This window comes from Falco peregrinus, chromosome 5 (assembly GCF_023634155.1).
Source record: "Falco peregrinus isolate bFalPer1 chromosome 5, bFalPer1.pri, whole genome shotgun sequence".
NCBI lineage: Eukaryota > Metazoa > Chordata > Aves > Falconiformes > Falconidae > Falco > Falco peregrinus.
This window is the reverse complement of record NC_073725.1, coordinates 70,990,641-71,013,932: the sequence shown is the minus strand read 5'-3', so window position 1 is coordinate 71,013,932 and position 23,292 is coordinate 70,990,641. Positions and strand designations below refer to the sequence as shown.

At 64.1% G+C, this 23,292-nt stretch overlaps 4 protein-coding genes across 12 annotated transcripts; 2 read left to right on the top strand and 2 right to left on the bottom strand.

Moving 5' to 3' along the window:
• The first annotated feature begins 485 nt into the window (after positions 1–485).
• Positions 486–2,529, top strand: IFI30 (IFI30 lysosomal thiol reductase). The gene is made up of 7 exons (XM_055804859.1): positions 486–697; positions 1,412–1,591; positions 1,670–1,744; positions 1,826–1,921; positions 2,013–2,165; positions 2,267–2,335; positions 2,403–2,529. The coding sequence occupies exons 1-7, from the start codon at positions 563–565 to the stop codon at positions 2,466–2,468; spliced, it is 774 nt and encodes a 257-aa protein (XP_055660834.1). The 5' UTR covers positions 486–562; the 3' UTR covers positions 2,469–2,529.
• Positions 2,530–2,772: 243 nt separating this feature from the next.
• On the top strand, positions 2,773–7,239 carry MPV17L2 (MPV17 mitochondrial inner membrane protein like 2). Of its 5 annotated transcripts, none has more exons than XM_055804868.1 (7): positions 2,773–2,795; positions 4,759–4,952; positions 5,176–5,346; positions 5,646–5,722; positions 5,813–5,941; positions 6,034–6,133; positions 6,457–7,239. In XM_055804868.1, the coding sequence occupies exons 2-6, from the start codon at positions 4,778–4,780 to the stop codon at positions 6,097–6,099; spliced, it is 618 nt and encodes a 205-aa protein (XP_055660843.1). In that variant the 5' UTR covers positions 2,773–2,795; positions 4,759–4,777; the 3' UTR covers positions 6,100–6,133; positions 6,457–7,239. The 5 variants fall into 5 exon arrangements, with proteins under 5 accessions (XP_055660843.1, XP_055660845.1, XP_055660844.1 ...); XM_055804870.1 differs by having other exon boundaries at positions 2,778–2,795; positions 4,777–4,952; XM_055804869.1 differs by lacking the exon at positions 2,773–2,795 and adding an exon at positions 2,876–2,894.
• RAB3A (RAB3A, member RAS oncogene family) lies at positions 7,176–11,039 on the bottom strand. The gene is given in 6 exon segments (XM_055804862.1): positions 7,176–8,638; positions 9,069–9,193; positions 9,307–9,401; positions 9,403–9,426; positions 9,606–9,833; positions 10,933–11,039. Coding segments are annotated over 5 exon segments (663 nt in total). The 5' UTR covers positions 10,933–11,039; the 3' UTR covers positions 7,176–8,447.
• Positions 11,040–12,801: 1,762 nt separating this feature from the next.
• PDE4C (phosphodiesterase 4C) lies at positions 12,802–23,277 on the bottom strand. 5 transcript variants are annotated; one of them, XM_055804776.1, is made up of 17 exons: positions 23,244–23,277; positions 22,662–22,711; positions 21,783–21,997; positions 17,542–17,730; positions 17,428–17,464; positions 17,253–17,317; positions 17,083–17,132; positions 16,367–16,512; positions 16,152–16,245; positions 15,457–15,635; positions 15,275–15,373; positions 15,039–15,203; positions 14,857–14,956; positions 14,613–14,767; positions 14,391–14,513; positions 14,003–14,185; positions 12,802–13,930 (listed from the first exon to the last, which is right to left on the bottom strand). In XM_055804776.1, the coding sequence occupies exons 2-17, from the start codon at positions 22,701–22,703 to the stop codon at positions 13,412–13,414; spliced, it is 2,361 nt and encodes a 786-aa protein (XP_055660751.1). In that variant the 5' UTR covers positions 22,704–22,711; positions 23,244–23,277; the 3' UTR covers positions 12,802–13,411. The 5 variants fall into 5 exon arrangements, with proteins under 5 accessions (XP_055660751.1, XP_055660752.1, XP_055660753.1 ...); XM_055804777.1 differs by lacking the exon at positions 23,244–23,277 and having other exon boundaries at positions 16,367–16,479; positions 22,662–23,111; XM_055804778.1 differs by lacking the exon at positions 23,244–23,277 and having other exon boundaries at positions 16,367–16,476; positions 22,662–23,111.
• Between the last annotated feature and the right edge of the window lie 15 nt (positions 23,278–23,292).

The following is a 23,292-nucleotide window of genomic DNA, read 5'->3' as shown; positions in this document are numbered from 1 at the left end:
GAGCTGGGGCACTCGAGGGCCGGTGCCGGGCTCCCCAGCTGGGCGAGGAGGTGGCAGCTGAGCCCGAAGGGGTGAGAAATGTCTGGAAACAGCAGCTATAAACCGTCGGGAAAGTACAAAGTTTCCTCCACGCTCAGCCCCCGGGGTGTTTTGGGCAGCACACCCTGCCTGCACCCACAGTTGCCAGCCTGGGGGTGCTTTGGCACCTGCGCCCAGCCGCGGGGGAGCTCGGGGGGGCCTCGGCAGGGAGCCACCCCCCTGCTTGTCTGGGGAACGCCAAGCCTGGGCTGCACGGAGTTGGGTTTCTGTCCCCAACCGGTCGGGAAGCGGCAGCTGCTCCAGGGTGGGTGAGGGGCTGTGACCCCAAACCCCCCGTTTGGGGCTGCAGGACAGCAGGGACCAGGTGGCCGGAGCCGGGCGGCCCCCTGTGAGTCAGCAGCGTCAGTGTCACATGAGGAGGCCGGTTGAGCAGGGCAGGAAGGGCATGCAGAGGCGGGCGCAGCCGGGCTTTAAAAGACCTTGCCGGGACGGGTTCGCCTCCACACACCACCACACCGTCCCTATGGCCCCTACGGTGCCGCTGGCTCGCCTGGTGCTTGTGGCCCTGCTGGCCCCACGGCTCGGGGTGGCCTTCCCCAGCTGTGACTACCCGGTCCACCTCTGGTGCAGCTCGCGGGAGATCGCCGTCGCCTGCCAGGTCAGAGCCACGCGTGCCAGGGCTGCCCTGGCCACCCACGCAGGGCAGGGTCACCCAGCACGTGGGGAGATGTCCCACCAAAACAGCACGCGTGGGGCTGGGGTTTGGGGGGATGGCACTGGGGCAGCGCCTGGCTGTGGTACTTGGTGCGAGTGCCAGCTCTGAGCATCCCTGTGGCACAGGCTGGCACGCCGCAGGGATGCTCAGAGACCCAGTGCCGCGCTGGCACCACGGCACTCCCCAGCACCCCTGGGGAAATGCTGTGCTGCAGCTGGACCCCAACCCCTTCTCCGGGTGCCGCTGGCTCTTCTGCTTTTTCTGCATAAAACAGCTTTTCAGCTTATTCTGCCCTGAATATCCCTGAACGGTGACACTGCTGCAGCAGTGGGTCCGGCAGCACCCTGCGAGCCCCGCAGGACTGCAGCCACCACCCGGCAGTGGGTGCTGGGCTGCACCCCCACACAGGCATGTCCCGGCCATGCCAGATATGTTTTGTACCAAAATATTTTGGGGAAGTTCCTGTGGAAAGCCCCGGTGCTGCATGCTGGCAGCACAGAGGATCACAAAGCTGCCCTCACTTCCTTCCCAGCGCTGTACACCCTCATCCCCCTCCTGCCCCACATCCCAGCAACTTTGCCCCATCCCCTGCAAATACGGGGAGGCGGCTGCAGCTGTAGCCCTGCCCCGCGCCCCCCAAAACCTTCCCGCATACAGGTGGAGAGCCACTGCACCAACCTCTCGCGTCCAGCGGCTGCTCCCGTGGAGCTGAGCCTGTACTATGAGAGCCTGTGCCCAGCTTGCCGTGAGTTCCTGGTCCAGGAGCTCTTCACCACCTGGCTGCTGCTGCCTGCCGAGGCCCTGAGCATCACCCTGGTGCCCTATGGCAACGCTGAGGTAGGAGCTGACCTGCCCCAGTGCCGCAGGCGCTCACCCCAGCACCGCCAGCCCTGCTCAGACCGGTTGGTCCCGTAGGAGAGGAACATCAGCGGGAAATGGAACTTCCAGTGCCAGCACGGCCCGGAGGAGTGTTTGGGCAACATGATCGAGGTGACGGTGATAGTCCCTATCCCCATGGTGCTAGCACATGGGGGGTCCGGTGGTCCCTCACCACCTGCCCTCCCCCCATAGACCTGCCTGATGCATGAGGCCAAGAACTTCAGCACCTACTTCCCCGTCATTTTCTGCCTGGAGTCAGGCAGCTCCGTCACCAAGAACCTGGAGGCCGTATGTGTCCCCCGCCCCGTCCACCGTGCCCCACTATGGGGACATCCCAGTCCCCCTGACCTCCCTGTGTGTGTCCCCCTCTCCTTGGCAGTGCCTGCAGGTCTATGCCCCACAGCTGGATGGGGGCCGCATCACTGCCTGCGTGCAGGGGGACACAGGGGCTGCCCTGATGCACCGCAACGCCCAGCTGACCGAGGCACTCAACCCCCCACACCAATACGTACCCTGGATCGTCATCAATGGGGTACGGTGGTGGGGGCGGGTGGGGGACACACCGGGGCACTGGGCAGTGCCGAGTCATGGCAGGGAGCCCCCCTGATCTGCTCCACGTCCCCCCACATACAGAAGCACACGGACGAGCTGCAGGCACAGGCGCAGGCCTCGCTGCTGGGGCTGATCTGCCGCCTCTACCAGGTGGGAAGGGGAGCCGGGGGGGGCTGGCGGGGCTGGGGGGCATGGCCTTACCACCGCTCTCTGGCAGGGGGAGAAGCCCGAAGCCTGTGAGGGCTCGAGGGCCCACAAGGCCGCAGGCAGCTGCAGGCACTGAGGGACGACGTAGGAGCACCAAGCGAGAGGCGAATAAAAAATATAGTTTTGTGGTAAAACAAGAGGCTCCGGAGTGGTGTGTTGCGGGGCTGGGGCAGAGCAGGAGCTAGGGCCCAGGGGCGCGGGCCTGGCCTCCTCCAGCTGCCGCCATAGCTGTCACGGCGGCCGACAGCGCTTCCGTACGTGTCATGGCGGCCTCCTGCGCCTCTGTACGTGTCATGGCGGCCTCCTGCGCCTCTGAACGTGCCATGGGGGACACCGGAAACGGAAACACCCCGTGACGACCCGCCCCCCAGTTCCGCCGGCGGGGGGGCGGAAGCGCGCGGCGGTGAGCGGGAGGCGCGGGAGGGCACGGGGCGGGGGGATGGGGGGGACTGGGAGGACTGGGAGGGACAGGGAGTGAATGGAGGGGCCGAGAGTAACTGGAGTGAGTGGGGGGCGTGCAGCAGGGGGAACTGGGGGTGCAGCAAGGGTAGCGGGCAGCAAGGGTAACGGGGGGGCCGACGACTGGGAGGGTACAGTAGTGATAAATGGGGAAACTGGGGGCACAGTATGGATAACTGGGGGCTATGGGGGGAACTGGGGGGGTATAGCAGTTCTAGCTGGGAGCCCAGTATGGATAACTGGGGGCTATGGGGGGAACTGGGGGGGTATAGCAGTTCTAACTGGGGGCACAGTATGGATAACTGGGGACTATGGAAGGAACTGGGAGGGTACAGCAGTTCTCTTTGGGGGCACAGTATGGAGAACTGGGGCTATGGGGGGAACTGGGGGGTACAGCAGTTCTGACTGGGGAGCACAGTATGGATAACTGGGGCTATGGGGAGAACTGGGGGGGTATAGCAGTTCTAACTGGGGGCACAGTATGGATAACTGGGGGCTATGGGGGGAACTGGGGGGGTATAGCAATTCTAACTGGGGGCACAGTATGGAGAACTGGGGCTATGGGGGAACTGGGAGAGTACAGCAGTGCTAACGGGGAGATCATTACGGATAACTGGGGGCTATGGAAGGAACTGGGAGGGTACTGCATTTCTAACTGGGGGCACAGTATGGAGAACTGGGGCTATGGGGGGGACAAAGGGGGAACGGGGGGTACAGCGGTGCTAACTGGGGAGCACAATATGGGTAACTGGGAGCTATGGGGGGAACTGGTAGGGTACAGCAGTGCTAACTGGGAGCACAGTATGGATAACTGGGGGCTATGGGGGGGACAAAGGGGGAACTGGGGGGTACAGCGGTGCTAACGGGGGAGCACTGTATGGGTAACTGGGGGCTATGGGGGGAACTGGGAGGGTACAGCAGTGCTAACTGGGGAGCACAGTATGGATAACTGGGGGCTATGGGGGGGACAAAGGGGGAATTGGTAGGGTACAGCAGTTCTAACTGGGGGCACAGTATGGATAACTGGGGGCTATGGGGGGAACTGGGAGGGTACAGCAGTTCTAACTGGGGGCACAGTATGGATAACTGGGGGCTATGGGGGGAACTGGGGGGGTATAGCAGTTCTAGCTGGGAGCCCAGTACGGATAACTGGGGGCTATGGGGAGAACTGGGGGGGTATAGCAGTTCTAACTGGGGGTACAGTATGGATAACTGGGGCTATGGGGGGAACTGAGAGGGTACAGCAGTGCTAACTGGGGGCACAGTATGGAGAACTGGGGCTATGGGGGGAACTGGGAGGGTACAGCAGTTCTGACTGGGGGTACAGAATGGATAACTGGGGCTGTGGGGGGAACTGGGAGAGTACAGCAGTGCTAACTGGGAGAACATTATGGATAAGTGGGGGCTATGGGGGGGATAAAGTTGGAACTCGGGGGGTACAGCAGTTCTAACTGGGGGCGCAGTATGGATAACTGGGGGCTATGGGGGGAACTGGGAGGGTACAGCAGTGCTAACTGGGGGCACAGTATGGATAACGGGGGCTATGGGGGGGACAAAGGGGGAACGGGGGGGCACAGTGGTGCTAACTGGGAAGCACAATATAGATAACTGGGAGCTATGGGGGGAACTGGGAGGGTACAGCAGTTCTAACTGGGGGCTATGGAAGGAACTGGGGGGGTACAGCCGTGGTAACTGGGAAGCACATGGGAAACCTGAGGGCCACAGCAGTGGTAACTGGGGGACACAGCATGGATAATTGGGGGGGGTACGGTGGTGCTTTACTGGGGAACACAGTATGGATAACTGGGGTCAGTGGGGGGATCTGGGGACATACAGGTGTGACTGGGGAGCACGGAGTGACAGGGGTGGTGTGGGGGGGGGCTCCATCCCCACTGAGCCCCTGGCAGGGGGGTGTCTGGCTGCAGGATGCTGGCGCGGGGCCGGCGGCTGCTGCGCTGCTGGAAGCCACTCTTCACCGGCCGCCTGCTGCTGCTGACCAACACGGCGAGTTGTGGCGCGCTGCTGGCCGCCGGCGACACGCTGCAGCAGACCTGGCACCGCCGCCGGCACCCAGACACGGAGATCCAGGTGGCCCGCACAGGTGACAACCCGGCGGGGGGCGGTACACGTGAGGGGGTACGCGTTTCACTCATCATCGTTAGCACGGTGGGGGAATTGGGGTCCGGCTGCCCAGCAGCCCCCGGAGCCACACTCCCTTTGTGCCTTTCCCCAGAGCTGGATCCGCTTTCGGGGGTCGGGGGGGGGGGCAGGGGGAGGGTGTCACATAAATAATGCATGGGTCACCGGGCGGTGTTGTGTTGCAGGACGCATGTTCGCCATCGGCTGCAGCATGGGTCCGCTGATGCACTACTGGTACCTCTGGCTGGATGCTGCCTTCCCGGCGCGGGGCGTGCGGGGGCTGAAAACGGTTCTGAAGAAAGTCCTGATCGACCAGCTGGTGACATCGCCCACCCTGGGTGCCTGGTATTTCCTCGGTACGCGGTGGCACCCGCCTTGTGGCAATGCCGCTGAATACTGAGGGTGGCCCACGCTGCCAGTGACGTGTTGCGGGTGTGCGGGTGCTGGTGTGACGCCCGTCACCCTCCCGCGGTGGGGTGGATGTGGGTTTCCTAGAGCTCCCTCCCTCTGGCTGGTGCTGGTGCTGCCCTTTCCTCTCACGTTGGGTTTTTCTGGTATTTTTCAGTGTCTGGCACAGCCAAGATGGTAATTCCCATCCACAATCCCCAGCGTTGTGTGCGCTCCCATCCCCACTGACGTCCATCTGTCCCCACAGGCATGGGCACTTTGGAGGGCCAGTCTCTAGAGGAGAGCTGGGAGGAGCTGAAGGAGAAATTTTGGGAGTTTTACAAGGTAAATACACCCCCCACAGGCTCTCCCTCCTGCCCCCGGTGCAGACCGAGCTCCGGTGGAGAGGGCCTGGCCGCTCTTTGCTATCGGCAGGCTGACTGGTGCATCTGGCCTGTGGCTCAGCTCATGAATTTCCTCTTCGTCCCGCCCAAGTACCGGGTGGTTTATATCAACGTGATCACGCTGGGCTGGGACACTTACCTCTCCTACCTCAAACACAGGGTGAGCACCGGCACGGCGGTGCCACGCGCCCATGCCTCGCTACCACGGCAAGCTGGGCTCGTGCCGAACGCGCCGTCTCTCCCATTTTCTAGCCTGGCAGCCCCCCGAGCACTGAGAAGGACTTGCCACGGGAGAGCCAGCACAGTATCGGGACGTAGAGGCTCTCACTGATTGCGAAGGCTCCTGCCCGTGGTGAGTGGTTTTCTGGGCATCGTGGCCAACGTGGCTCAACCCACCCCACGCAAGCGATGGCTGGAGACCCCCACGGCTGCCGCAGCCCACGCAGATCTGGCTGATTAACTCATCTGACTGCACTGATGGGTTGGGTTTGCCATTGTAACCCACCCTGGGGTGGCAGGCTACCCTCTAAAACCATTTCTTTTTGTATTCACCCCCAGAGCCCATGCTGCTGGGGCGGGCAGGAGCTGCTGCAGCTGCGCTTCGCCTTCAGCACCCCAGGGAAGGTCCCCAGCGCTCACCCCTCTGCTGTAGTGTTTTTTCTTTCCCTTTTCCAGGGTTGAGGCTGGCACCTTGCTCCCCTCCACCACCCTTCTGCGCAGAGCCAGCCGCTCAGGGCACCCCCTTCGGCTGCGTGGCAGAGACGCTGCACCTCCCCAGCCCTTTCCTTGCTTTTTGCCTTGGAGCTCAAGGGAGACGTCACCCAGCTCCCCCCCACCCGCTGCCTCAGCTCCTTTTCACTCCACCTGGCACCACTCGTGGGCTATGCTGGGCTGGGCTGCAGCCACCCTGGTTTGATAAAAATAGCGGCGTGATCGCGGCCGCCTGCTCGCCGCCGCGTTTGATCGGCACGGAGGCAGTCAGGGGTTTTTAAGGCAAAGTTTTTACAGGGTTTGGACCATGGCATCTCTCTTCCCCCAGCTTCCTGGGCAAGCTGGATGCTTGCTCTGTAACCTGGGAACTTATTTAATACCAGCACCAATGAAAACTGCCTAAATGTAGTTTTTTTTTTTTTCTAAAGCTTTTAAAGCGGTGCCTTAAAGCTCCATCCTCATCCCTCCTGCCACACACCCCCGGAGGGACAGCAGCCCTCCCACCACAGCCAGCCAAGCTGCTGAGCCACGGCAGGAGCCATTTGGTGGTTGCTAATTAAGAAACCAGATCGGTTTTGCTCCTCTCTAGCAACGAGCCTGTTGATGCAGGGCTGCGCAGAGCTGAGGCTCTGAGGGACCACCATGCTGACCCCTCTGCGCCTGCAATGATCCTGAGGAACCGGTGATCAGCATTGATTTATTTCTTCACAACATTTCTTTAAATACAGTGATTTTTAGGAAATTGTACTCTTTTGACACTTTTGACATTTGTACAGTACAGTGTAACTCTTCCATAAGTAAACTTCACAAAAAATAGGAAAGAGGAAGGGAGGAAGATGGTGTCACGGTTGGGGGGGGTGGAGGGGGGGAAATCTGTAAAACAAAGACACAGCGCTCCAAAAAAAATAAATAAGAGGGCAGCAAGACCTCCAGGTCCATCATTGCTACAGGAACATCCACTTATTCACAGTCTCCACAGAAGCACGGTACTACAGGAACACATGAGGAGCCGAACACCCTGCAGCAAATTAGTGATGCTCCTCTGAGCCCCACTCACACCCCCACAAGCCAAAACCAGGGGTTTTGCAGCGGTCCCCATCCCCAAACTAGGACTAGTTTGCTACAGCTTGCTTGGCTGGCCTCGCTCATGTATTTTTTTTTTTAACCTTTAAATAATAGATTTGGTTGTTTTTGGTTTTTGTTTTTGTTTTTTTTTTTAAAAGTGATATATTCACAAGCAAGGTTACCACACTGAGAAAAAAAAAAAAAAAAAGAATAAATGCACCAACACGGCCACAGCACAGCAGGTCACGCGCACAGCGTCACTTCCTACACCTATTTACAAGTTTTTCTTATGTACAAGGAGGAAGACGGCGGGAGCATAAATTAGCATCTATTTATACAAATAAACAAGAGTTAGGAAATATCCATCCATGTGGGGGGGAGGGGGCAGGGAAGAGCTGGGCACAGAAAGCCCCCAGGAGCATTTTGGGCAGGTGGGACCACAACCAGGCTGGGGAGGGGGGTGGGGGGGAGTCCCAGCTGGGACATGAGGTTTAGGGGTCCCATCGTAGCCCCCCCACGCTGGGGAGGAGGCCCATCCCTGCTCCCCAGGGAGGGACGGGACAGGGGGCAATGGGAGCCAGTGGCAGCAAGCAGACAGAGAAAATCATATTTCTCAGACTTGTGGAGCAATTAAAAGCAGAACAGGGGGAGTTTTCTACCAGCCCAGGCTTAAAAAATAAATAAATGGGGCGGGGGGGGGGGGGGGGGGGGGGGGGAGGGCGACAGGGGGAACACAGCCTAACTGAACTGGGGGGGCTCCTAGAGAGGCAGCAGCCCATTTGGAGGTATCAGCAGCAAAAGCCCCCGTGGGAACCCCAAGAAGAGGGGCTCGGGGAGGGGTGGGGGGTGCACTGACCAATTTTTGGAGTGTGTTATGGGGGGGGCTGGCCCTAGCAGGCACAGTCCTGGTGCGGGGGGGCCTGCTGGTCCATGAGCTGGGGGCCCTGCTTGGCGCCGGTGACCGCCGGGTCAGCCGTGTCCAGCGACTCCGACATCTTCTCGCAGATGATGTCCACCAGCCGCTCAAAGGTCTGCTTGACGTTGATGTTGTCCTTGGCGCTGGCCTCAAAAAACTCAAAACCTGGGAGCGGGGGGGAATAATATGGAGGGGGGGAACACACATGAAAGCGGCAAACCCCCACCCTGCTACAACCCTGCATCCCGCTGCCCAGCATCAGAAACCTTCCACAGCTCCTCCTCCCCTTGTGAAATACTGAAGAGCTGCATGTGCCACATACCCGGACCACCTGGCTGCAACCTGACACCCCCCCCCGGGACCCCCAATTTTCCCCACCCGGCACCTCTCAGCAGCCAGCAGCAGGTTTACGAGGCAGTAACAGAAACCACCATCACAGCGCGGCGCTGGCGGGTTAATTACACCTTATTTTTTTTCCTTGGGTGACAAGTCACCGCTGCCATTGAAGCAGAAGGATTACAGCAAGGGAATTAAGCCCCTAATTAAATTATTTGTGGGAAGATGGCTGCGCCAGGCCGGCCCCCCCCCAACTCACCCAGGTGCTCGGCGAGCTGGCGGCCCTTCTCCGAGGAGACGACACGCTCGTCCTCCATGTCACACTTGTTCCCCACCAGCAGGACCTGGGCGTTATCCCAGGAGTAGGTCTTGATCTGGGTGGACCTTTGGAAAGCAGAGAGGGAAATCAAGCAGAGGGCAGAGCATGGCACAGGGGGGCTGCCGGTGAAGAGGGAGGGATGGTTTGGGGGTCCCCAGAGCCCTATCCAGGCGCTCACCAGTCCTGCACGGCATTGAAGGACTCCTCGTTGGTGATGTCGTACATCAGAATGAAGCCCATGGCACCGCGGTAGTAGGCAGTGGTGATGGTGCGGGTACCGTTCCTGGCCGGCCGTATCCTGGGTGCAATGAGGGGGAGAGCAACCCGTCACCCCCAGGTGGGGACCCCCCCTCCCCAGCAACCATGCAGCCCAGCCGGGGGCACCCCCCAGCATCACCCCCGGTGCTTCCAGCCCTGGCAAATGGCAACTGGTCACTGTTGTGCCGTGCAGGGGCACCGGCAGTGCCAGGGGCTCACCCAGATCTGTAGCTTGATGCGCTTGTCGTTCCGGTAGATGGTCTTGACCTTGAAGTCGATGCCAACAGTGCTGACGAAGGCGGGCGTGAAGGAATCGTCGGCGTACCGGAAAAGGAAGGAGGTTTTCCCAACGCTGCTGTTGCCGATGATCAGGATCTTGAACATGTAGTCGAAGTTCTGGTCTGAGGATTCCTTCTGCCCATAGCGGGAGTCGGTAGCAGACGCCATCTGCAAGGTGGAGGACAAGCCGTGACAGGGATGCAGTGGGGCTGGGGGTGGCAAACCCACGCAGGGCCAGGCCCTGGTGCCACAATCCGTGCCATTTCCCACCAGTGTGGGCATGGTTAAGCCATACATCGCTTTGGGATGGGTGAGCATCACTGCGGGCACGGTGTGCCGCCACCGGTGCGGTCCCTCAGTCCCCAAGGGCTCTGCCAGGCCAGCTCCTGTCACCCCCCACGCAGCGACCCAACCAAGGCACCTGCAGCAGATGTGGGGCGCACAGCCCCTGGTGCCTGGGGGGCCGTGACCCTGGCAGGGGTGCAGCTGAGCACTGCAGCCTCTCCTGCATGCCACCCCCCCCTGCAAAATGGCACCTTTAGCCGTGCCCCACATGCCATGCCCAGCCCAGCTGCTGCTCCGGCTGTTTGGCAGGGTGCTGTGGTGGGGTGGGTGCCCAGAGCTGGGGGGGGTGATGCAGGGGCTGGGGTGCACAGAGGTGGGTGCTCACCCAGGACTGCAGAATGGAGCGCAGGGATGCTGGGCTGTGGGTGCTGCAGGGCACAGGGTGCTCTGCTGGGGCAGGGAGGTGTAGGGTGCTGGGGGGGGGCACAGGGTGCTGGGGGGGCACAGGGTGCTGCAGGTTGCTGCTGGGGTGGGGGCGCAGAGTGCTGTGCTGGGAGGGGCGCAAGGTGCCCGGCTGGGGGGGCGCAGAATGCTGCAGGGTGGGTTGCAGGGTGCTCCGCTGGGGGGGGCGCAGGGTGCTCTGCTGGGGGAGGGGCGTGGGCTGCTGCAGGGTGCTCTGCCGAGAGGGGGGGGCTGCAGGCTCCTGCAGGGAGGTAGCTCAACCCTTGCCCCTCCCCACAGGCCCGAGCCCACCGCACCCGGCCGGTCCCCGGTGGGAGACACGCGCCCCACCCCCACCCCGCCTTGCAGGGGGGAGTGCAGCCCCCCCGCGCTGCATCCCCCATCCGTCACCCCCCGCCCCCCCCCTCCCCGCGCTGCAGCCGCCACCCTCAGTGTGCCGGGGACCCGGGGGATACCGGGAGCGGGGGGTACCGGAGTGGGGGGGGGGAGTGGGGGGGGGGGACCGGGGGCGCGCGCTCACCTCACCCCGCGCTCGCGCCGCCGCCTCCTCCTGCAGCAACTGCAGCAGCGGCGCGCGCCGCCCCGGCCGTTGCAGAGCCCGGATGACGTCGCTGCGGGGGGGGGAGAGGGGGGGGAGGGGAGAGGGGGTTAGGTGGGGCGAGGCATGTAAATGAGCTCTTACGTCAGCGCTGGGCCCCAGGGGAGAAAGCTGATTGGTTGACAGCGCGCTGTGATGGACATCCGGTGAGTCCCACGGTGGGTGGGGTGGGGAGGGGAGAGGAGACGCCCCCCTCCTGGAGGTGTGGTGGGCGCCGATCCCCCCCGTCGCAGCGCGCGGTGGTGCGGTCCGGCGGCGCCCGAGGTGCCGTGGGCTGAACCATCTGCTCTCAGGCGGGGGCGTGGGGCAGACCATTCTTTCTGGGTGGGGGCGAGACGAGCTTTCACAGCCTCCCCTGTCATGACATGACGGCCTATCGCGACGGCCAGCGCCCCTCTGCTCCACGCCTGCAGCCACGGGCAGCCTGCCCCCATCTCCTGCCAGGGGCTCCTTGCCCTGAGGCGAGGCCCGGTGCTGGGGCAGGGCGCGCAGGTGGGCGGCCATGTCCTGCCCTGCGTCCTCCCTCGCCCTGAGGCAATCAGCGGGGATTAGGGGCAGGCGGCATATGGCGGCCCCACGGGAGGGTGGCAGGGGCCCGGCTGGGGGCTCCGCGGGCCCTGGGGCAGCGGCCGGCCCCTGCCCACCGGCCTTGTCCTCAGCCGGGCCTGCCCCTGCTACGGCCGCAGCCTGGCAGGCCCCAGGCGCCTCCCGGCTTGGCCTTGCCCTGCCTGTGCCAGCCTGGCGGCCTCTGTCCTGGGGCAGCTCCTGGCCAGTGAGGGGCCTCACCGAGGGTGCCACAGCCCGTGGGGGGACGGAGCCGGGCACCCCTGGCTCTCTGGGGCTGGAGCCCACCAGCCATGGCTGTGCACCCCTGGGGTGGGCACTGCAGGGGCACCCACAGTGGGGACACGGCCCAGCCTCCCCCCGGAGGCAGGGATGGATCCAGCCCCTCGGCCAAGCAACGGATGAAACAGGCTTTTTCAACTGGCTCCTGCCCAGCTCCAGCCTGGCAGAGAATGGAGCCGGCTTTGGATGCAGCATGAGGCTATCAGGGAGCTCTGGAAGCACATCTGGTCCCTGTCAACCTGCCGGCACCCAGCCCCTCCCCATCAGGAGAGGGATGCCGAGCACCTCCCGCAAGGCATGGATGGCATGGAGCCACCCGCCAGCCCGTTCGGCACCCCAGCACTCCTGGCCAAGCCCTGGAAACTGGCTGGGCTGGGAAAGCAGCACCCAGCACCCGTGGCCCCGCTGCCGCTGGGGGGAGCGCCGGCAGGGCCCCGCATGCCAGGGCAGTGCCTCGGGTGGGGACATGTTTGCAGATATAAATCACCGTTGGGAGCAATGCGGAAGAGCGGGGGAATGGGCTCTGTGCCGCGCCAAGCCGGCGATTAAATATTTACCTTAGCCAGTTGTGTTTGCCAGTGATGGATCGACGTTTCCAGGGAGGAGCTCGCTTTTGTTCAAACACGGAGCAGGGCCCTCCCTGGTGCCCCAGCAGGAGACAGGGGCACCAACCACACTGGGGATGTTGGCCCAACCAGCAGGACTGTGGCAACCGTGGCCACAGCATGGTGAAGAGGCGCTTACAAGGCTCGTGTTTGTGGGGCAACAAACCAGGTTTAATCTCTGGAAGGTGAAAGAAGAAACCGAAAGGACCCCAGGGGCTGCCCCAGCCCCTGCAGAGACACAGGGGGATGCAGCACCTGCCAGGGCCCGCAGTGCAAAGTACAAACGCAGCATTTCACGTGCTGATCACGGAGCAGAAACTCATCTTTCAGCCACCAGAACGCATGTGAGTGCACCTAGGTGAGGCTTGTATTAAAAAGTGAGCTATAAAAGGCTTTAAAAAGTGGACATGTCCCCAAATAAATAAACCACTGACTCATGCCCATGCTGTGCCCCGGTGCCTGGCCGCACTGAGGTTCCTTGTGCTGGGGGCTGTCACCAGCACCCTTTGCCCACCTCGCTGTCCTGTCGTGGGGCTGCTGTTCTGCGAGGGGCCACCCAGAGAGACACCAAAATGCTTTTAGCTGTGCCCTGCCCCGTGGAGGACCTCTTCCTGGAGCCCTGTGTGGCATGATGTCCCCAAGGCTGTGATGGGGCAGAAGCACAGTGTCCCCACTGTCTGAAGGGGACAGGGACCTTCAGCAGCTGGGGCCACTGGGCAGGAGCAGGGGACAGTTGCTGGGAGAAGGCAAGCAGCGTCCTCATGCCCATTAGGACCTGCCCAGCTCTTGCAGAGGGACATGCTTTGGGTCCCTTCACATCCCAGCGGCTGCCCTGGTCCCTGTGGTGCTGGTGCTCTCCACTGCCTGCCGTCCACTGTCTCCAGCCCTCACCAGGGCAGCATCCAGTCCCACATCCCTGTGGCAGCGAGGGGACCCACCAGTCAATGCTACTATGTGCCCAGGGGCAAGAATGTGACGTTGCCCTCTGTGTCCAGGCACAGCCCCTGGCTGCCCTCTGGCCCTGGCACCGAGCACCCACCACCACTGGCATCCTTCGGCAGCGTCCCCTCCAGCGCCCGCCGGTTGTCCACATCCCTGGGCCGGGTGACAGGTGAGTCCTGGTCCCCAGGGCTGGGTGACAGGCATTTGGTGTCGGCCGACTCAGAGTCATCTGTGGCTGGTGTCTTGGAGCCACTGTTGTCCTCATCCAAGGGGCTCTCAGCCCCCTCCAGCTCTGTGTCCGACTCACCCTCCTCCTCCTCCTCAAGCATCAGCTCGAACTGGAACTTGTCAGTGCTGGCAGGGGACACTCCAGGTCCCTCGGGTGGTGGGGATGGGCTGCGTGGGATCATGCTTTGGTACCATTCCCGGTTGTCTTCCAGTGTGTCCAGGATCTCCTGGGCATCAGGGTGCACCAAATCGGCCCACGTCTCCCACAGCGGGTGGGCGATGAAGTCGATGAAACCCACCTGGGGAAAAGGAGAGCTGAGCTCCCAGCCCAGTGCCGCCACCCCTGCCCCAGCCCTGCGCCACTGCCCCACCTGGGACTTCTCCACGGAGGCAGTGTGCTTGTCACACATGGGGCTGATCTCCATCCCCTTCTCCCGCTCCCGGTCGCCTTGGTGGAAGAACTCCACCATGATGCGGTCAGTCCATTGCCGGTACAGCTCCAGCGGCTTCGTGGGGTTGCTGAGGTCAGCGCAGTGCACCATGTTCTGCAGGACCTGTAGACACAGCCACAGTGTCGCTTACCCAAAGTCCTTTGTCCCCCAGGGCCACCACCCCTGTGCCAGAAACCCCCTTGGCCATGGCCAACTGGGATTGGGAGGGGTGGTGGCAGCAAACGGGACATGCTGGCAGCCATGGCTGGAGCCAGGACCAACACCTGCAATGCCGGGAAGGTTTCCACACCCACATCCCTGCACCCACCTGGATCCTGTCGGAGTAGTTGTCCAGCAGCAGTACCCCCAGGCTGGTCACCTTCTTGGTCTCCACCATGGTTTTCAAATCCGCCAGCAGATTCATGTGCTTGGACATGTCTGTGGCCAGCACCTGGGCAGGGCAAGCCGGGAATGGGACTCAGCCTGACCCCACCACAAAGCCCCCCCAGCTTGGACCCCTCACCCTGCAGTGGTCCAGGCCCCTCCGTACCATGTCAATGGCCATTTTGCGGAGTGACTGCCTCTGCTTCTTGCTCAGGTTTTGGAAGATGTCACAGTTCTCCTCCTGCAGAAGCTTGAAGCCCACAGCCAGGTGGTGGTTCTCCAGCACTGAGGCATCGTTGTACATCAGCGCCAGCTCTGAGTCTGCAAGATGGCACTGGTCACCCTGGGATGGCTCCTGGACACCTGAGTCCCCCACACACCCCCAGTCCCATCCCTGCCCCCCAGCTCACTGGTGTTGATGAGGAACTGGTTGGAGACACCGGGGTGATCAACATCATGGATGGCGCTGGCGAAGATGGCAGCCATGATCTCCAGGTCCGTGAAGACAGCCTGGGAATGGCGGAAAAAGACATTGCAGATGTGTTATGCCCCCGCCAGACATGCTTGGTGGCCTTGGGTGACCAGGGCTTACCTCCAGTGCGGGCGTGGAGAGGAGGACGTGGGTAGACTGAGCCACATCAGCAGCATGGATGTTGTTGTGGTAGGCCACGTCGGCATGGTAGTGGTCCTCCAGCGTCAGCATGTAGGTGATGAAGGTGCTGACGGGGATGCGGAAGGTCTTCATCAGGTCGCGCTCCTGTGGGGAGGTGGGAGGTGGCTCGTCCCTATCTGGACATGGGGACAGGGACATCCCATTGGGATGCTCACCTGGAAGATGCTGTACATGATGACCGTCAGCGGGCGGTTGCCTGAGTACTCAGCAACTTTAAACACATTGAGCCCCCACTTGTTGGTGTCCTCCAGCTCCTGGGGACCAGAGGGGCAGAGGTCCATGTGTGGCCAGCGCTGGGGACCCCACAGCCAGCTGAGTCACCCACGCTGTGTCCTACCTTGGCCAGCAGCCCCTCCTGGTCTGTCCGCACCCCAAAGCGGGGGATGCCAGTGGTGGCGAGGCTGGAGCCATGCGTGAGCTTCCTGACGCCGCTGATCTGGGACATGGGGCGCTTCCTCCTCTCCTTCTCCTTGTCCTTGGCCAGTGCTGAGGGGATCTCCACCTCGTGCTGCTTGTCTGGGCCGGCACAGGAGGCCGTGAGCGGGGTGGGAGCCCGATCCCCTACTCCGGCATCCCCCAGGTCACTCCGATGATGTCAGCTGGCACGGATAACACTGCGACACCATGGCAACGGGGAGGGGGGAGCCACGTGGGGGATGCCTAATGCTTTTCCTCACCCTCCTGTACAGGGCCACCCACCTGCTGTGGGACCCAGACCCTGCCCTGGGCACCCCCCTGGGGCCACAGGGATGGCCCCAACAGCCCCAGTGCACCAGTATGTACCAGCATTCCCAGACAGGACAAGGGTTGTGACACCCCGAAGGCAGAAAATCTCACAGGGACACCTGGGAAAGCCTCCCCCTGCTCCCTCCATTTAATTTCTTTGCAAGAACCAAGTGGGTCCACCTGCTGGCACCATCCCCACAGCCACCCAGTGCCACAGGATTTTTGTTCAGGTCCCTGCAGGTGCGAAGCCCACCCTGCTGTTGGCAGAGAGGTGACACCAGGCAGTGTCCCTGAGGGGGTCCTCACCCAGGAAGGTGCTGGAGATGTACTCAGAGACCTGGTTCCCTGAGCGGCTGGTCTCTGAGAGGTGTGACAGCTCCCGGTTCAGCATCCTTTTGAACTGCGGGCAGCAGGCAGGGCTCAGCAGTGCGCGGGGCAGGCAGGACCCTCCGCTGCCCATGCCGGGGGGGGTTCCGTGGCCCCAGGGTGATGGGGGATGTCTCCATGCCACGGACTCTTACCTTGTTGGAAGCCATCTCGCTGACCGAGTGCCTGGTCTGCAGTGTCTCCAGCTGGTCCAGGCACCAGTCCAGCTCCTCCAGGGTCTCCCGCGAGAGCTTCTGGTGGGCATCTTCTGCCGGGGGCACCCAACAGCTTGGCAAGGGACCTGCCAATGGCACGGCGACCCGGCACGGGGGCGCATGCACGGTCCCAGCCGTGGCACCCCGAGCCCTGGCAGCAGGCTGTGCCGCAGTGAGCCCGGGGGCTCAACAGCTAGGCTACTCACAGCCCCCCCTGAGCAGGGCAAAGGGGGGCACAGGGGGATGCAGGGGACAGGCTGGGGATCAAGCATCCCTGGGCGGTGGGGCTCAGCCCTGTCACGCTGTCCCCATCGCATGACAGCCCTGGCACACGGCATGCCACGCCATCCCCGTGGGGTGACAGCCAGCCCCGGGGCAGCCGGGCTCCCGCAGGGCCTCGCTCGCTGCCGGGGTTTTATTAATGGAAGGTTTGACGTCAACGGGAGCCTTTCCACCACCGCCACAGCGCGAAGGGCGGCCAGGCGGGAGGAGCTGCTGAAAACCAGACATGGATCCCAAAGGGCAAAACTGCAGCTCTGCCCTGGCTGGGAGGGCACTTGCTGCACCCCCCCAGGCCCAGTGGGACCCATCTCTGGGGATACAGGGACAGCCAGCTCGCCCTGAAAGCATCCCCACATCTCCCCTCTGGCACTCACCCGTGAGGCTGGCCTTGCTCCCAGAAGGCAGGCTGCTGCTTGACGCTCGCCTGCGAAACACGGGGGGCTGAGCAGCTGGGACCCCCAGGGCAGTGCCCCATCCCTTGCCGTGGGTCAGAGTCCCCCACCCAGGCACGACCCTCACCCTCCCCATCCCACGGCCAACTCACTTGATGCTGGCACGGTCCTGGAGATGGGTCAGGTTGCTGCGGATGGTGCGGAGGCTGGCCAGAACCTGGGGGCAGAGAGGGGGCTGGGGCTGGGAGGACCCCCCTGGGACCCCCACACCAGCGCTGGGTGCAGGGCCGTGTCCCCTCATTGCCAGGGCATGGGGAGAGCACCTACCTGGGCGAACGGCGTGACGATCATGTCTTCTCCATGCCTGTGGGAGCAAAGGGAGCATCAGGGAGGGGAACAGGGGTGCCGAGGGACTCGGCGGGGAGGGACACACACACTCACAGGTCGCTGGCAATGGAGGAGTTGCGGGACATGGCTTTTGGGGACAGGTCGTAGTCGCTGTCGGAGCGGTAGAGGAAGGACTCGCGGCGCTGGCCGTGGGGGAAGGTGCCTTGCAGGACCAGCCCCGCACCTGGGCTGGCCTGGGGGTCCAGCATGCCCCGGCCCGGGGGGCCATTCTCCAGGTCAAAGCTGCGAGGGGAGAGGGGACAAGGCTGGCACGGGGTGGGTGGCCTGAGGACCTCAGCCCACAGGTGCGGGAGTGCAGCCAGGAGGATGCCGCCAGGTCTGCCAGGCTCTCAGTGCCACCGTCCCACTCGGTCCAGCACACCCCAGCTCCGTGGCCCCTGTGGTGACACCAGCCACCCGCTAGCCTGGCCTGCCAGTTCCTTCACCCCAATGCTGAGAACGGGTGCAACTCTGTGCACACAGACCCCTTCGCCATAGGAGTGTCTGGGACTGGTGACATCAGCTAACGGAGGCAGGATGTCCCATGTCACCCAGTGGGACAGGACCTCCTCCTGCCCTGAAGCCCCTGGCTCCAGAGACCCCGGGAAGGGCCCGTCCCCTCCTGTTCCTGTCCCCAGCACCACAGTCCCTGACTGCCCCAAGTCCTCGAAAGCCCCAAAGCCTCCATCATCCCTTGCTCGGGGCACCATGTCCCATGGGGGGAACAGTGTCCCAGCTATGGCACAGAGCCAGGGGACATCGAAGGACAGAAACCACTGGGGAAGTCAAGCCCTGGCCCTTGCGGACATGCCGTTGGTGGCCTGGAGACACCCCAACCAGAGCCACCTGGCAGCCATGCGGGTCCGTGGGGGGACAAGGGATGTGGGGACAGACCCTGTGCTGTCCCCGTGGTGGCTGCAGCTGCCTCACACCCCCCCGCCCCTTCCCCCCCCGCCCGCTCTGGCTCTGCTAGCCCCAGGGTCATGGGAAAAGCTGCGCATAGGCCACCCAGCGCCTGTCCCCTCCTGCAGCCGCCACCGCCACAGGGACAGGGACAAGCCACCCCAGAACACTGGGTGAACTGGGAAAGCACAGGTGCCACCAGGGCCACCCTGTTCCCATTGTGCCGCTGGGAGCCCAGCACCTACCTGATGCAGGAGTGCCTCCGAGACGGGCACCGGCTGCCTGGCAGCATCTCCCCACTCTGGCAATGCTGCCAGTGGTCCTGGTCCCTGCGACGTGGCTGTCCCCGGCAGCAGCAGCGCTGCCCAGGCACCGCGTCATGCTGTCCCGCAGCCCCTTGTTTTCCTGCCTCTGCTTCGTGTCCCCAATGGTACCGGGGACACAAAGCCGCATTGTGGCTCTGCCGGCCTCGCGGGTGATGCCCGTGTCTGTTCCCGGCCCCATGCCACCACCTCTGACCCCGCTGCCATCCCAGGGGACAGCCCGGAGCCCCTGGGGCGGGCAGGGGGGACACGAGCCCCTGCCATGGGACTGATGCCGAGTTAAACCCCCTTGTTTCAGTGACGGGCTGTCGGCATTAATAACCAACCATGCGGGGCTGGATGGCGGGGGGGGGCTGGGGGCCACTATAAATAGATGTTGTTGCTGCTGAGAAGGGATCTGCTGATCCCCATGGCGCCCACACAGGTGGGGCTGGCACACACCAGCACCCTGGGGTGCGGGCAGGGGGGCACCCCAAAACAAACCCTATATAGCCCCAAGGTGGGGAGGGCAGTGAGGTGCCTGGCTGTGCCACAGTGGGCGGATCAGTGCCTTGCTATCGCAGGGAAAAGCCCCTCTCTCCCCCTGCCACGGCCCCCTGCCATGGGGCAGACACCAGTTGCACCTGCCGGGTCCCTGCGCAGCCATCACTGCAATGAGTGTGTCCGTGCTCAGCCATACCCAGCCGGTGGCTCCCGCCTGCCAGGCTCATATGGGACCCCCGCTGTCCCCTGCTCATCCCCCGTGTCCCTGTGGGCCCACAGCCCTGGGGACATGCCACAGCATTGCGGGGGTCCGCACTGACCTCGTCCCGGCAGCAGAGCCGGGGGTCGCCTCCCGCCCGCCCGGGGCTGAGCGTGGCCCGTTGTGGGGGACCCGCCAGCGTCCCCCCCCTTACCAGAGGGGATGCGCCACGGTGAAGCGTCGCTGCAGGCGGATGCTCTGGTTCATCAGGAGCTTCCTGAAGAGGATGGGGGAATTGCGGGGGGAATTGCGGGGGGATGCCGCCGGCGAAGCCCCCGGCGAGCAGTGTGCGGTGGGCAGCATGGCACAGCTCAGGGACCCCCCAGCACAGCGGCAAGGCCACACTGCCCGCTGGTGCAGAGCAGGAAGCGTGCGGCCGTCCCAGCCCCGGCGGCCTCGGGAAACTTTCCATCCCCCTCCCGCCCGCGCCTGGGAAATTAAACAACTGTCTGGCTCCAGCAGTCAGCACATGGAGTGGGTCCCCCCCGGCTGCGCCAGCACGGTGTGCACCCGGCTGCTGAGGCACGTGGTCCCTCATTGGCCCCGTGCCACCAGCCACCCTGCTGTCCCCAAGGAGGCAGCTGCTCCTGAAAGGGCAGGGGTGGTCTGTCCAGACACAGGGCGAAATGCCATGCTGAGCTCCGAGTGACCCAGACACAGAGTAGCTGTGCCTCAGTGCCACCAAGGGACATGGCTGAGCATGGAGCATCCCAGACACACGGTGTGGACACACCATGGTGCCACCAAGGGGCATGGCTGAGCATGGAGCATCCCAGACACACGGTGTGGACACACCATGGTGCCATTGAGGGATGTGGCTGAGCATGGAGTATCCCGGACATGCAGTGTGGACACACCATGGTGCCACCAAGGGATGTGGCTGAGCATGGAACATCCCAGGCACGTGGCACAGACACACCATGGTGCCACTGAGGGACATGGCTGAGCCTAGAGCATCCCGGACACATGGTGTGGCCATGCCACAGTGCCACTGAGTGACCCTGTGAGAGCCAAACCTGCCCCAAGGCTCACACCGTGCCCCCAGCCCCTCCTTGCTGCTGTGACGAGCCCCCTCCTGGGACCATGCCCAACAGGGAGAGGAAGCAGCAGGATGAGGCCCGGCTGATGGCAGTGTCACCCACAGGAGAGCTGCTGGCCCGGCCGTGGGAGCTGGCGCCTGCCCAGCCTGACGCCAGGGCCCCGCTGAGACAGCTGGATGGATACCTGCTGTTCCCGACGGCCACAGAAATATCCAGCAGCTGGCGGGGGTCCAGGAAAGACAGCAACGGGCCCCCCCTGCCATGGCAGCACCTGCTGGGACCCCGAAACCCACCAGACAGCAGTCCTGGTGGAGGGGTCCCCCTTGCCTCCAAGGGACCGCAAGCACAATCATGGGGACATCAGGACAGAGGGACATCAGGGGACAGTGGGGTGGGGGCAGCACCACCTCCCCTGGGCTGCTTGGCAGCCAGCAGCCCCTGGGGACAGCTGGGGCAGGACTGGCCGCAGGACAGCCAGTCCCAGTCCCCAGGACAGCCAGTCCCTGTCCCCTCCCAAGCTGTGGCTGTCCCCATCGGACACGTGTCTGTGCAAGGGGTGGACGACACTGGAGCCGTGTCCCTTGTCTGTGCCAGCCCCATGCTGTCCCTGCAAGCTGGACTGGGACAGGCACGGAGCCAGGGGGTAGAATGGCCCAAAAATAACCGCGCAGTGGCATGGCCAAGCCACAGCAGGAGGGACCGAGGTCACCTCTGGGCAGGGCCAGGCCAGCCCTGCAGTGACACCCGGCTGGGGCAGGGCATGTGGATGAAGAAGATGGGGACAAGGGTGGGGACAGGGATGGGTCACGGGGACAGGGTGGTGGGGATAGGGTGATGGGGAGGTAGTGGGGAGAGGATTGGGGGGGAGAGGGATGGGGGTGGTGGGGATGGAGATGATGGGGACAGGAATGGCAGGGATGGAGGTGATGGGGACAGGGATAATAGGGGTGGAGGTGATGGGGACAGATGTGATGGGGATGGGGATGATGGGGGCAGGAGTGACAGGGATGGGGATGATGGGGACAGGGATGATGGGGATGGAGGTGATGGGGACAGAGGGGACAGGGACAGAGTAAGGGGACACTGACAGAAGGGTTTGTCCCAAGCCCAGCAGTGCGGCAGCAGCCACTGGCACCGGCTGCCCGTGCCGGTGCCGGTGCCGGTGCCGCTGTCCGCCCACCGGTGCTGAAACCGGGAACGGCACCGACGGCAGCGCCCCAGCCGGTAACCCCACCCCGGTGCCACCGGGGCGAGCAAACACCTCCCCCCTCACTGTCCCACTCTTACCGGGGGGGCTCGGACTCCTCGCCGCTGCTGGGACCGCTCTCCTCGATGGTGAAGACCACCCGGGTGCCCTCGGGCTCGGGGCCGCGGGCCGCCTCCGCCAACCGGCAGCCCAGCGGCGGCAGCAACGGGCTCCCGGAGAAACGCCGGCGGACGGCGCCCACCGCCGCTCCCGCTCCCGGTCCCGACGGGGCGGCATCGGCGGCATCGCGACAGCGCTGCGGGGAAAGGGGGCAGCGGCGATGGTCGCGGGTACCGGTACCGGGGAGCTCTGCAGGGTGCGGTCCCGGGGCGCTGCCCAGTGTCCGTGTGTGCCCCCACCAACGGCAGCACGGGGGTCCCTCCCCCGGGGCAGCCCCCCCAGTCCCGCGCCGTTACCGGTAGCACGCGGGTTCCCCCTGCCGGGCACGGTGGCGCGCTGCACCCCGGGGGTACCGGGGGCGGGTGGGGGGGGCACGGGGCCAAAGGCACAGCCGGTGCACCGGGAGCGGCTCGGCCCGCAGCGCATGAAGCCGCCGGGACTCCCCTCCCGCCCCCCCCCGCCTCCCCCCGCCACCGGAGGGGACACCCCCCTCCCATCCCCGGGACCCTACCGGGGACACACCCCGCCCCCCATCCTCGGGACCCCACTGGGGGGGACATCCCCCCTCCCCCGGGACCCCGCTGGAAAAAACCCAGAAGCCGGCGCGCAATTACGCAGAGGTGAATAATAATTAACCGTCCATTAAGGGGATAATTAACTCTCGCTGAGAGCCGCCATCCCGGTTATTGCTGCCCGGGGGCCCGGCGCTGGGACGCTCGTACAGGGGACACCCCATACACACCCCCCCCGGCGCCCCCCCCGGTTCCCCCTGGTGCCCCCCGTGCCGGTGCCGGTCTCACCTCCGCGCCCAGGAAGGGCAGCGCCGTTCGGCTCCGTCGCATCACCGCCCCTGCGGGGGCAGCTCCGGGAGTAGCAGCCGGTGGGGGGTCTGCAGCGGGGGACACCCCCCCACCCACCCCGGGGCCGGGACACGCTGGTTCGTCCCACCCGTGGTTTATGGGCACCGGGTCTTGGCCGTGGCAGCTGCCACCTTGGCTTTCAGGACCCCACACCGACCCCCCAGCACAGTGTCGTCCCCCCCCTCCCCGGTGCCCCCAAGGGCTGGATGAGGATGGGCCACCCGGGGGATGCGGGCCCGAGGCCACGGGGATGGACCCCCGCCCCCAGTGCCTGCCGAGCCCGAACCCGCCGATGCCCCGTTAATGATCAACCAGGGGCACCCGTTACACACCGTCTCCGGGGAACTGGGGCACACCGGGTGCTGCTCGGCCACTTGTACCCACAACCCGCCCGTCCCCCAGGACTGAGCCCCCCACGCCTCCACCGGCAGCAGCCACAGCCCAAGGCCGGGGGATGCCAAGCCCCAGCGCGGGGATCTGTGCCACCGCCAGCGCCCCCCCCCCTCGGCCGCAGCCCCTTACCGGCACCGGTCCTCGCAGCGTGCCGCGGCCCCGGCCGAGTGCAGCGGAG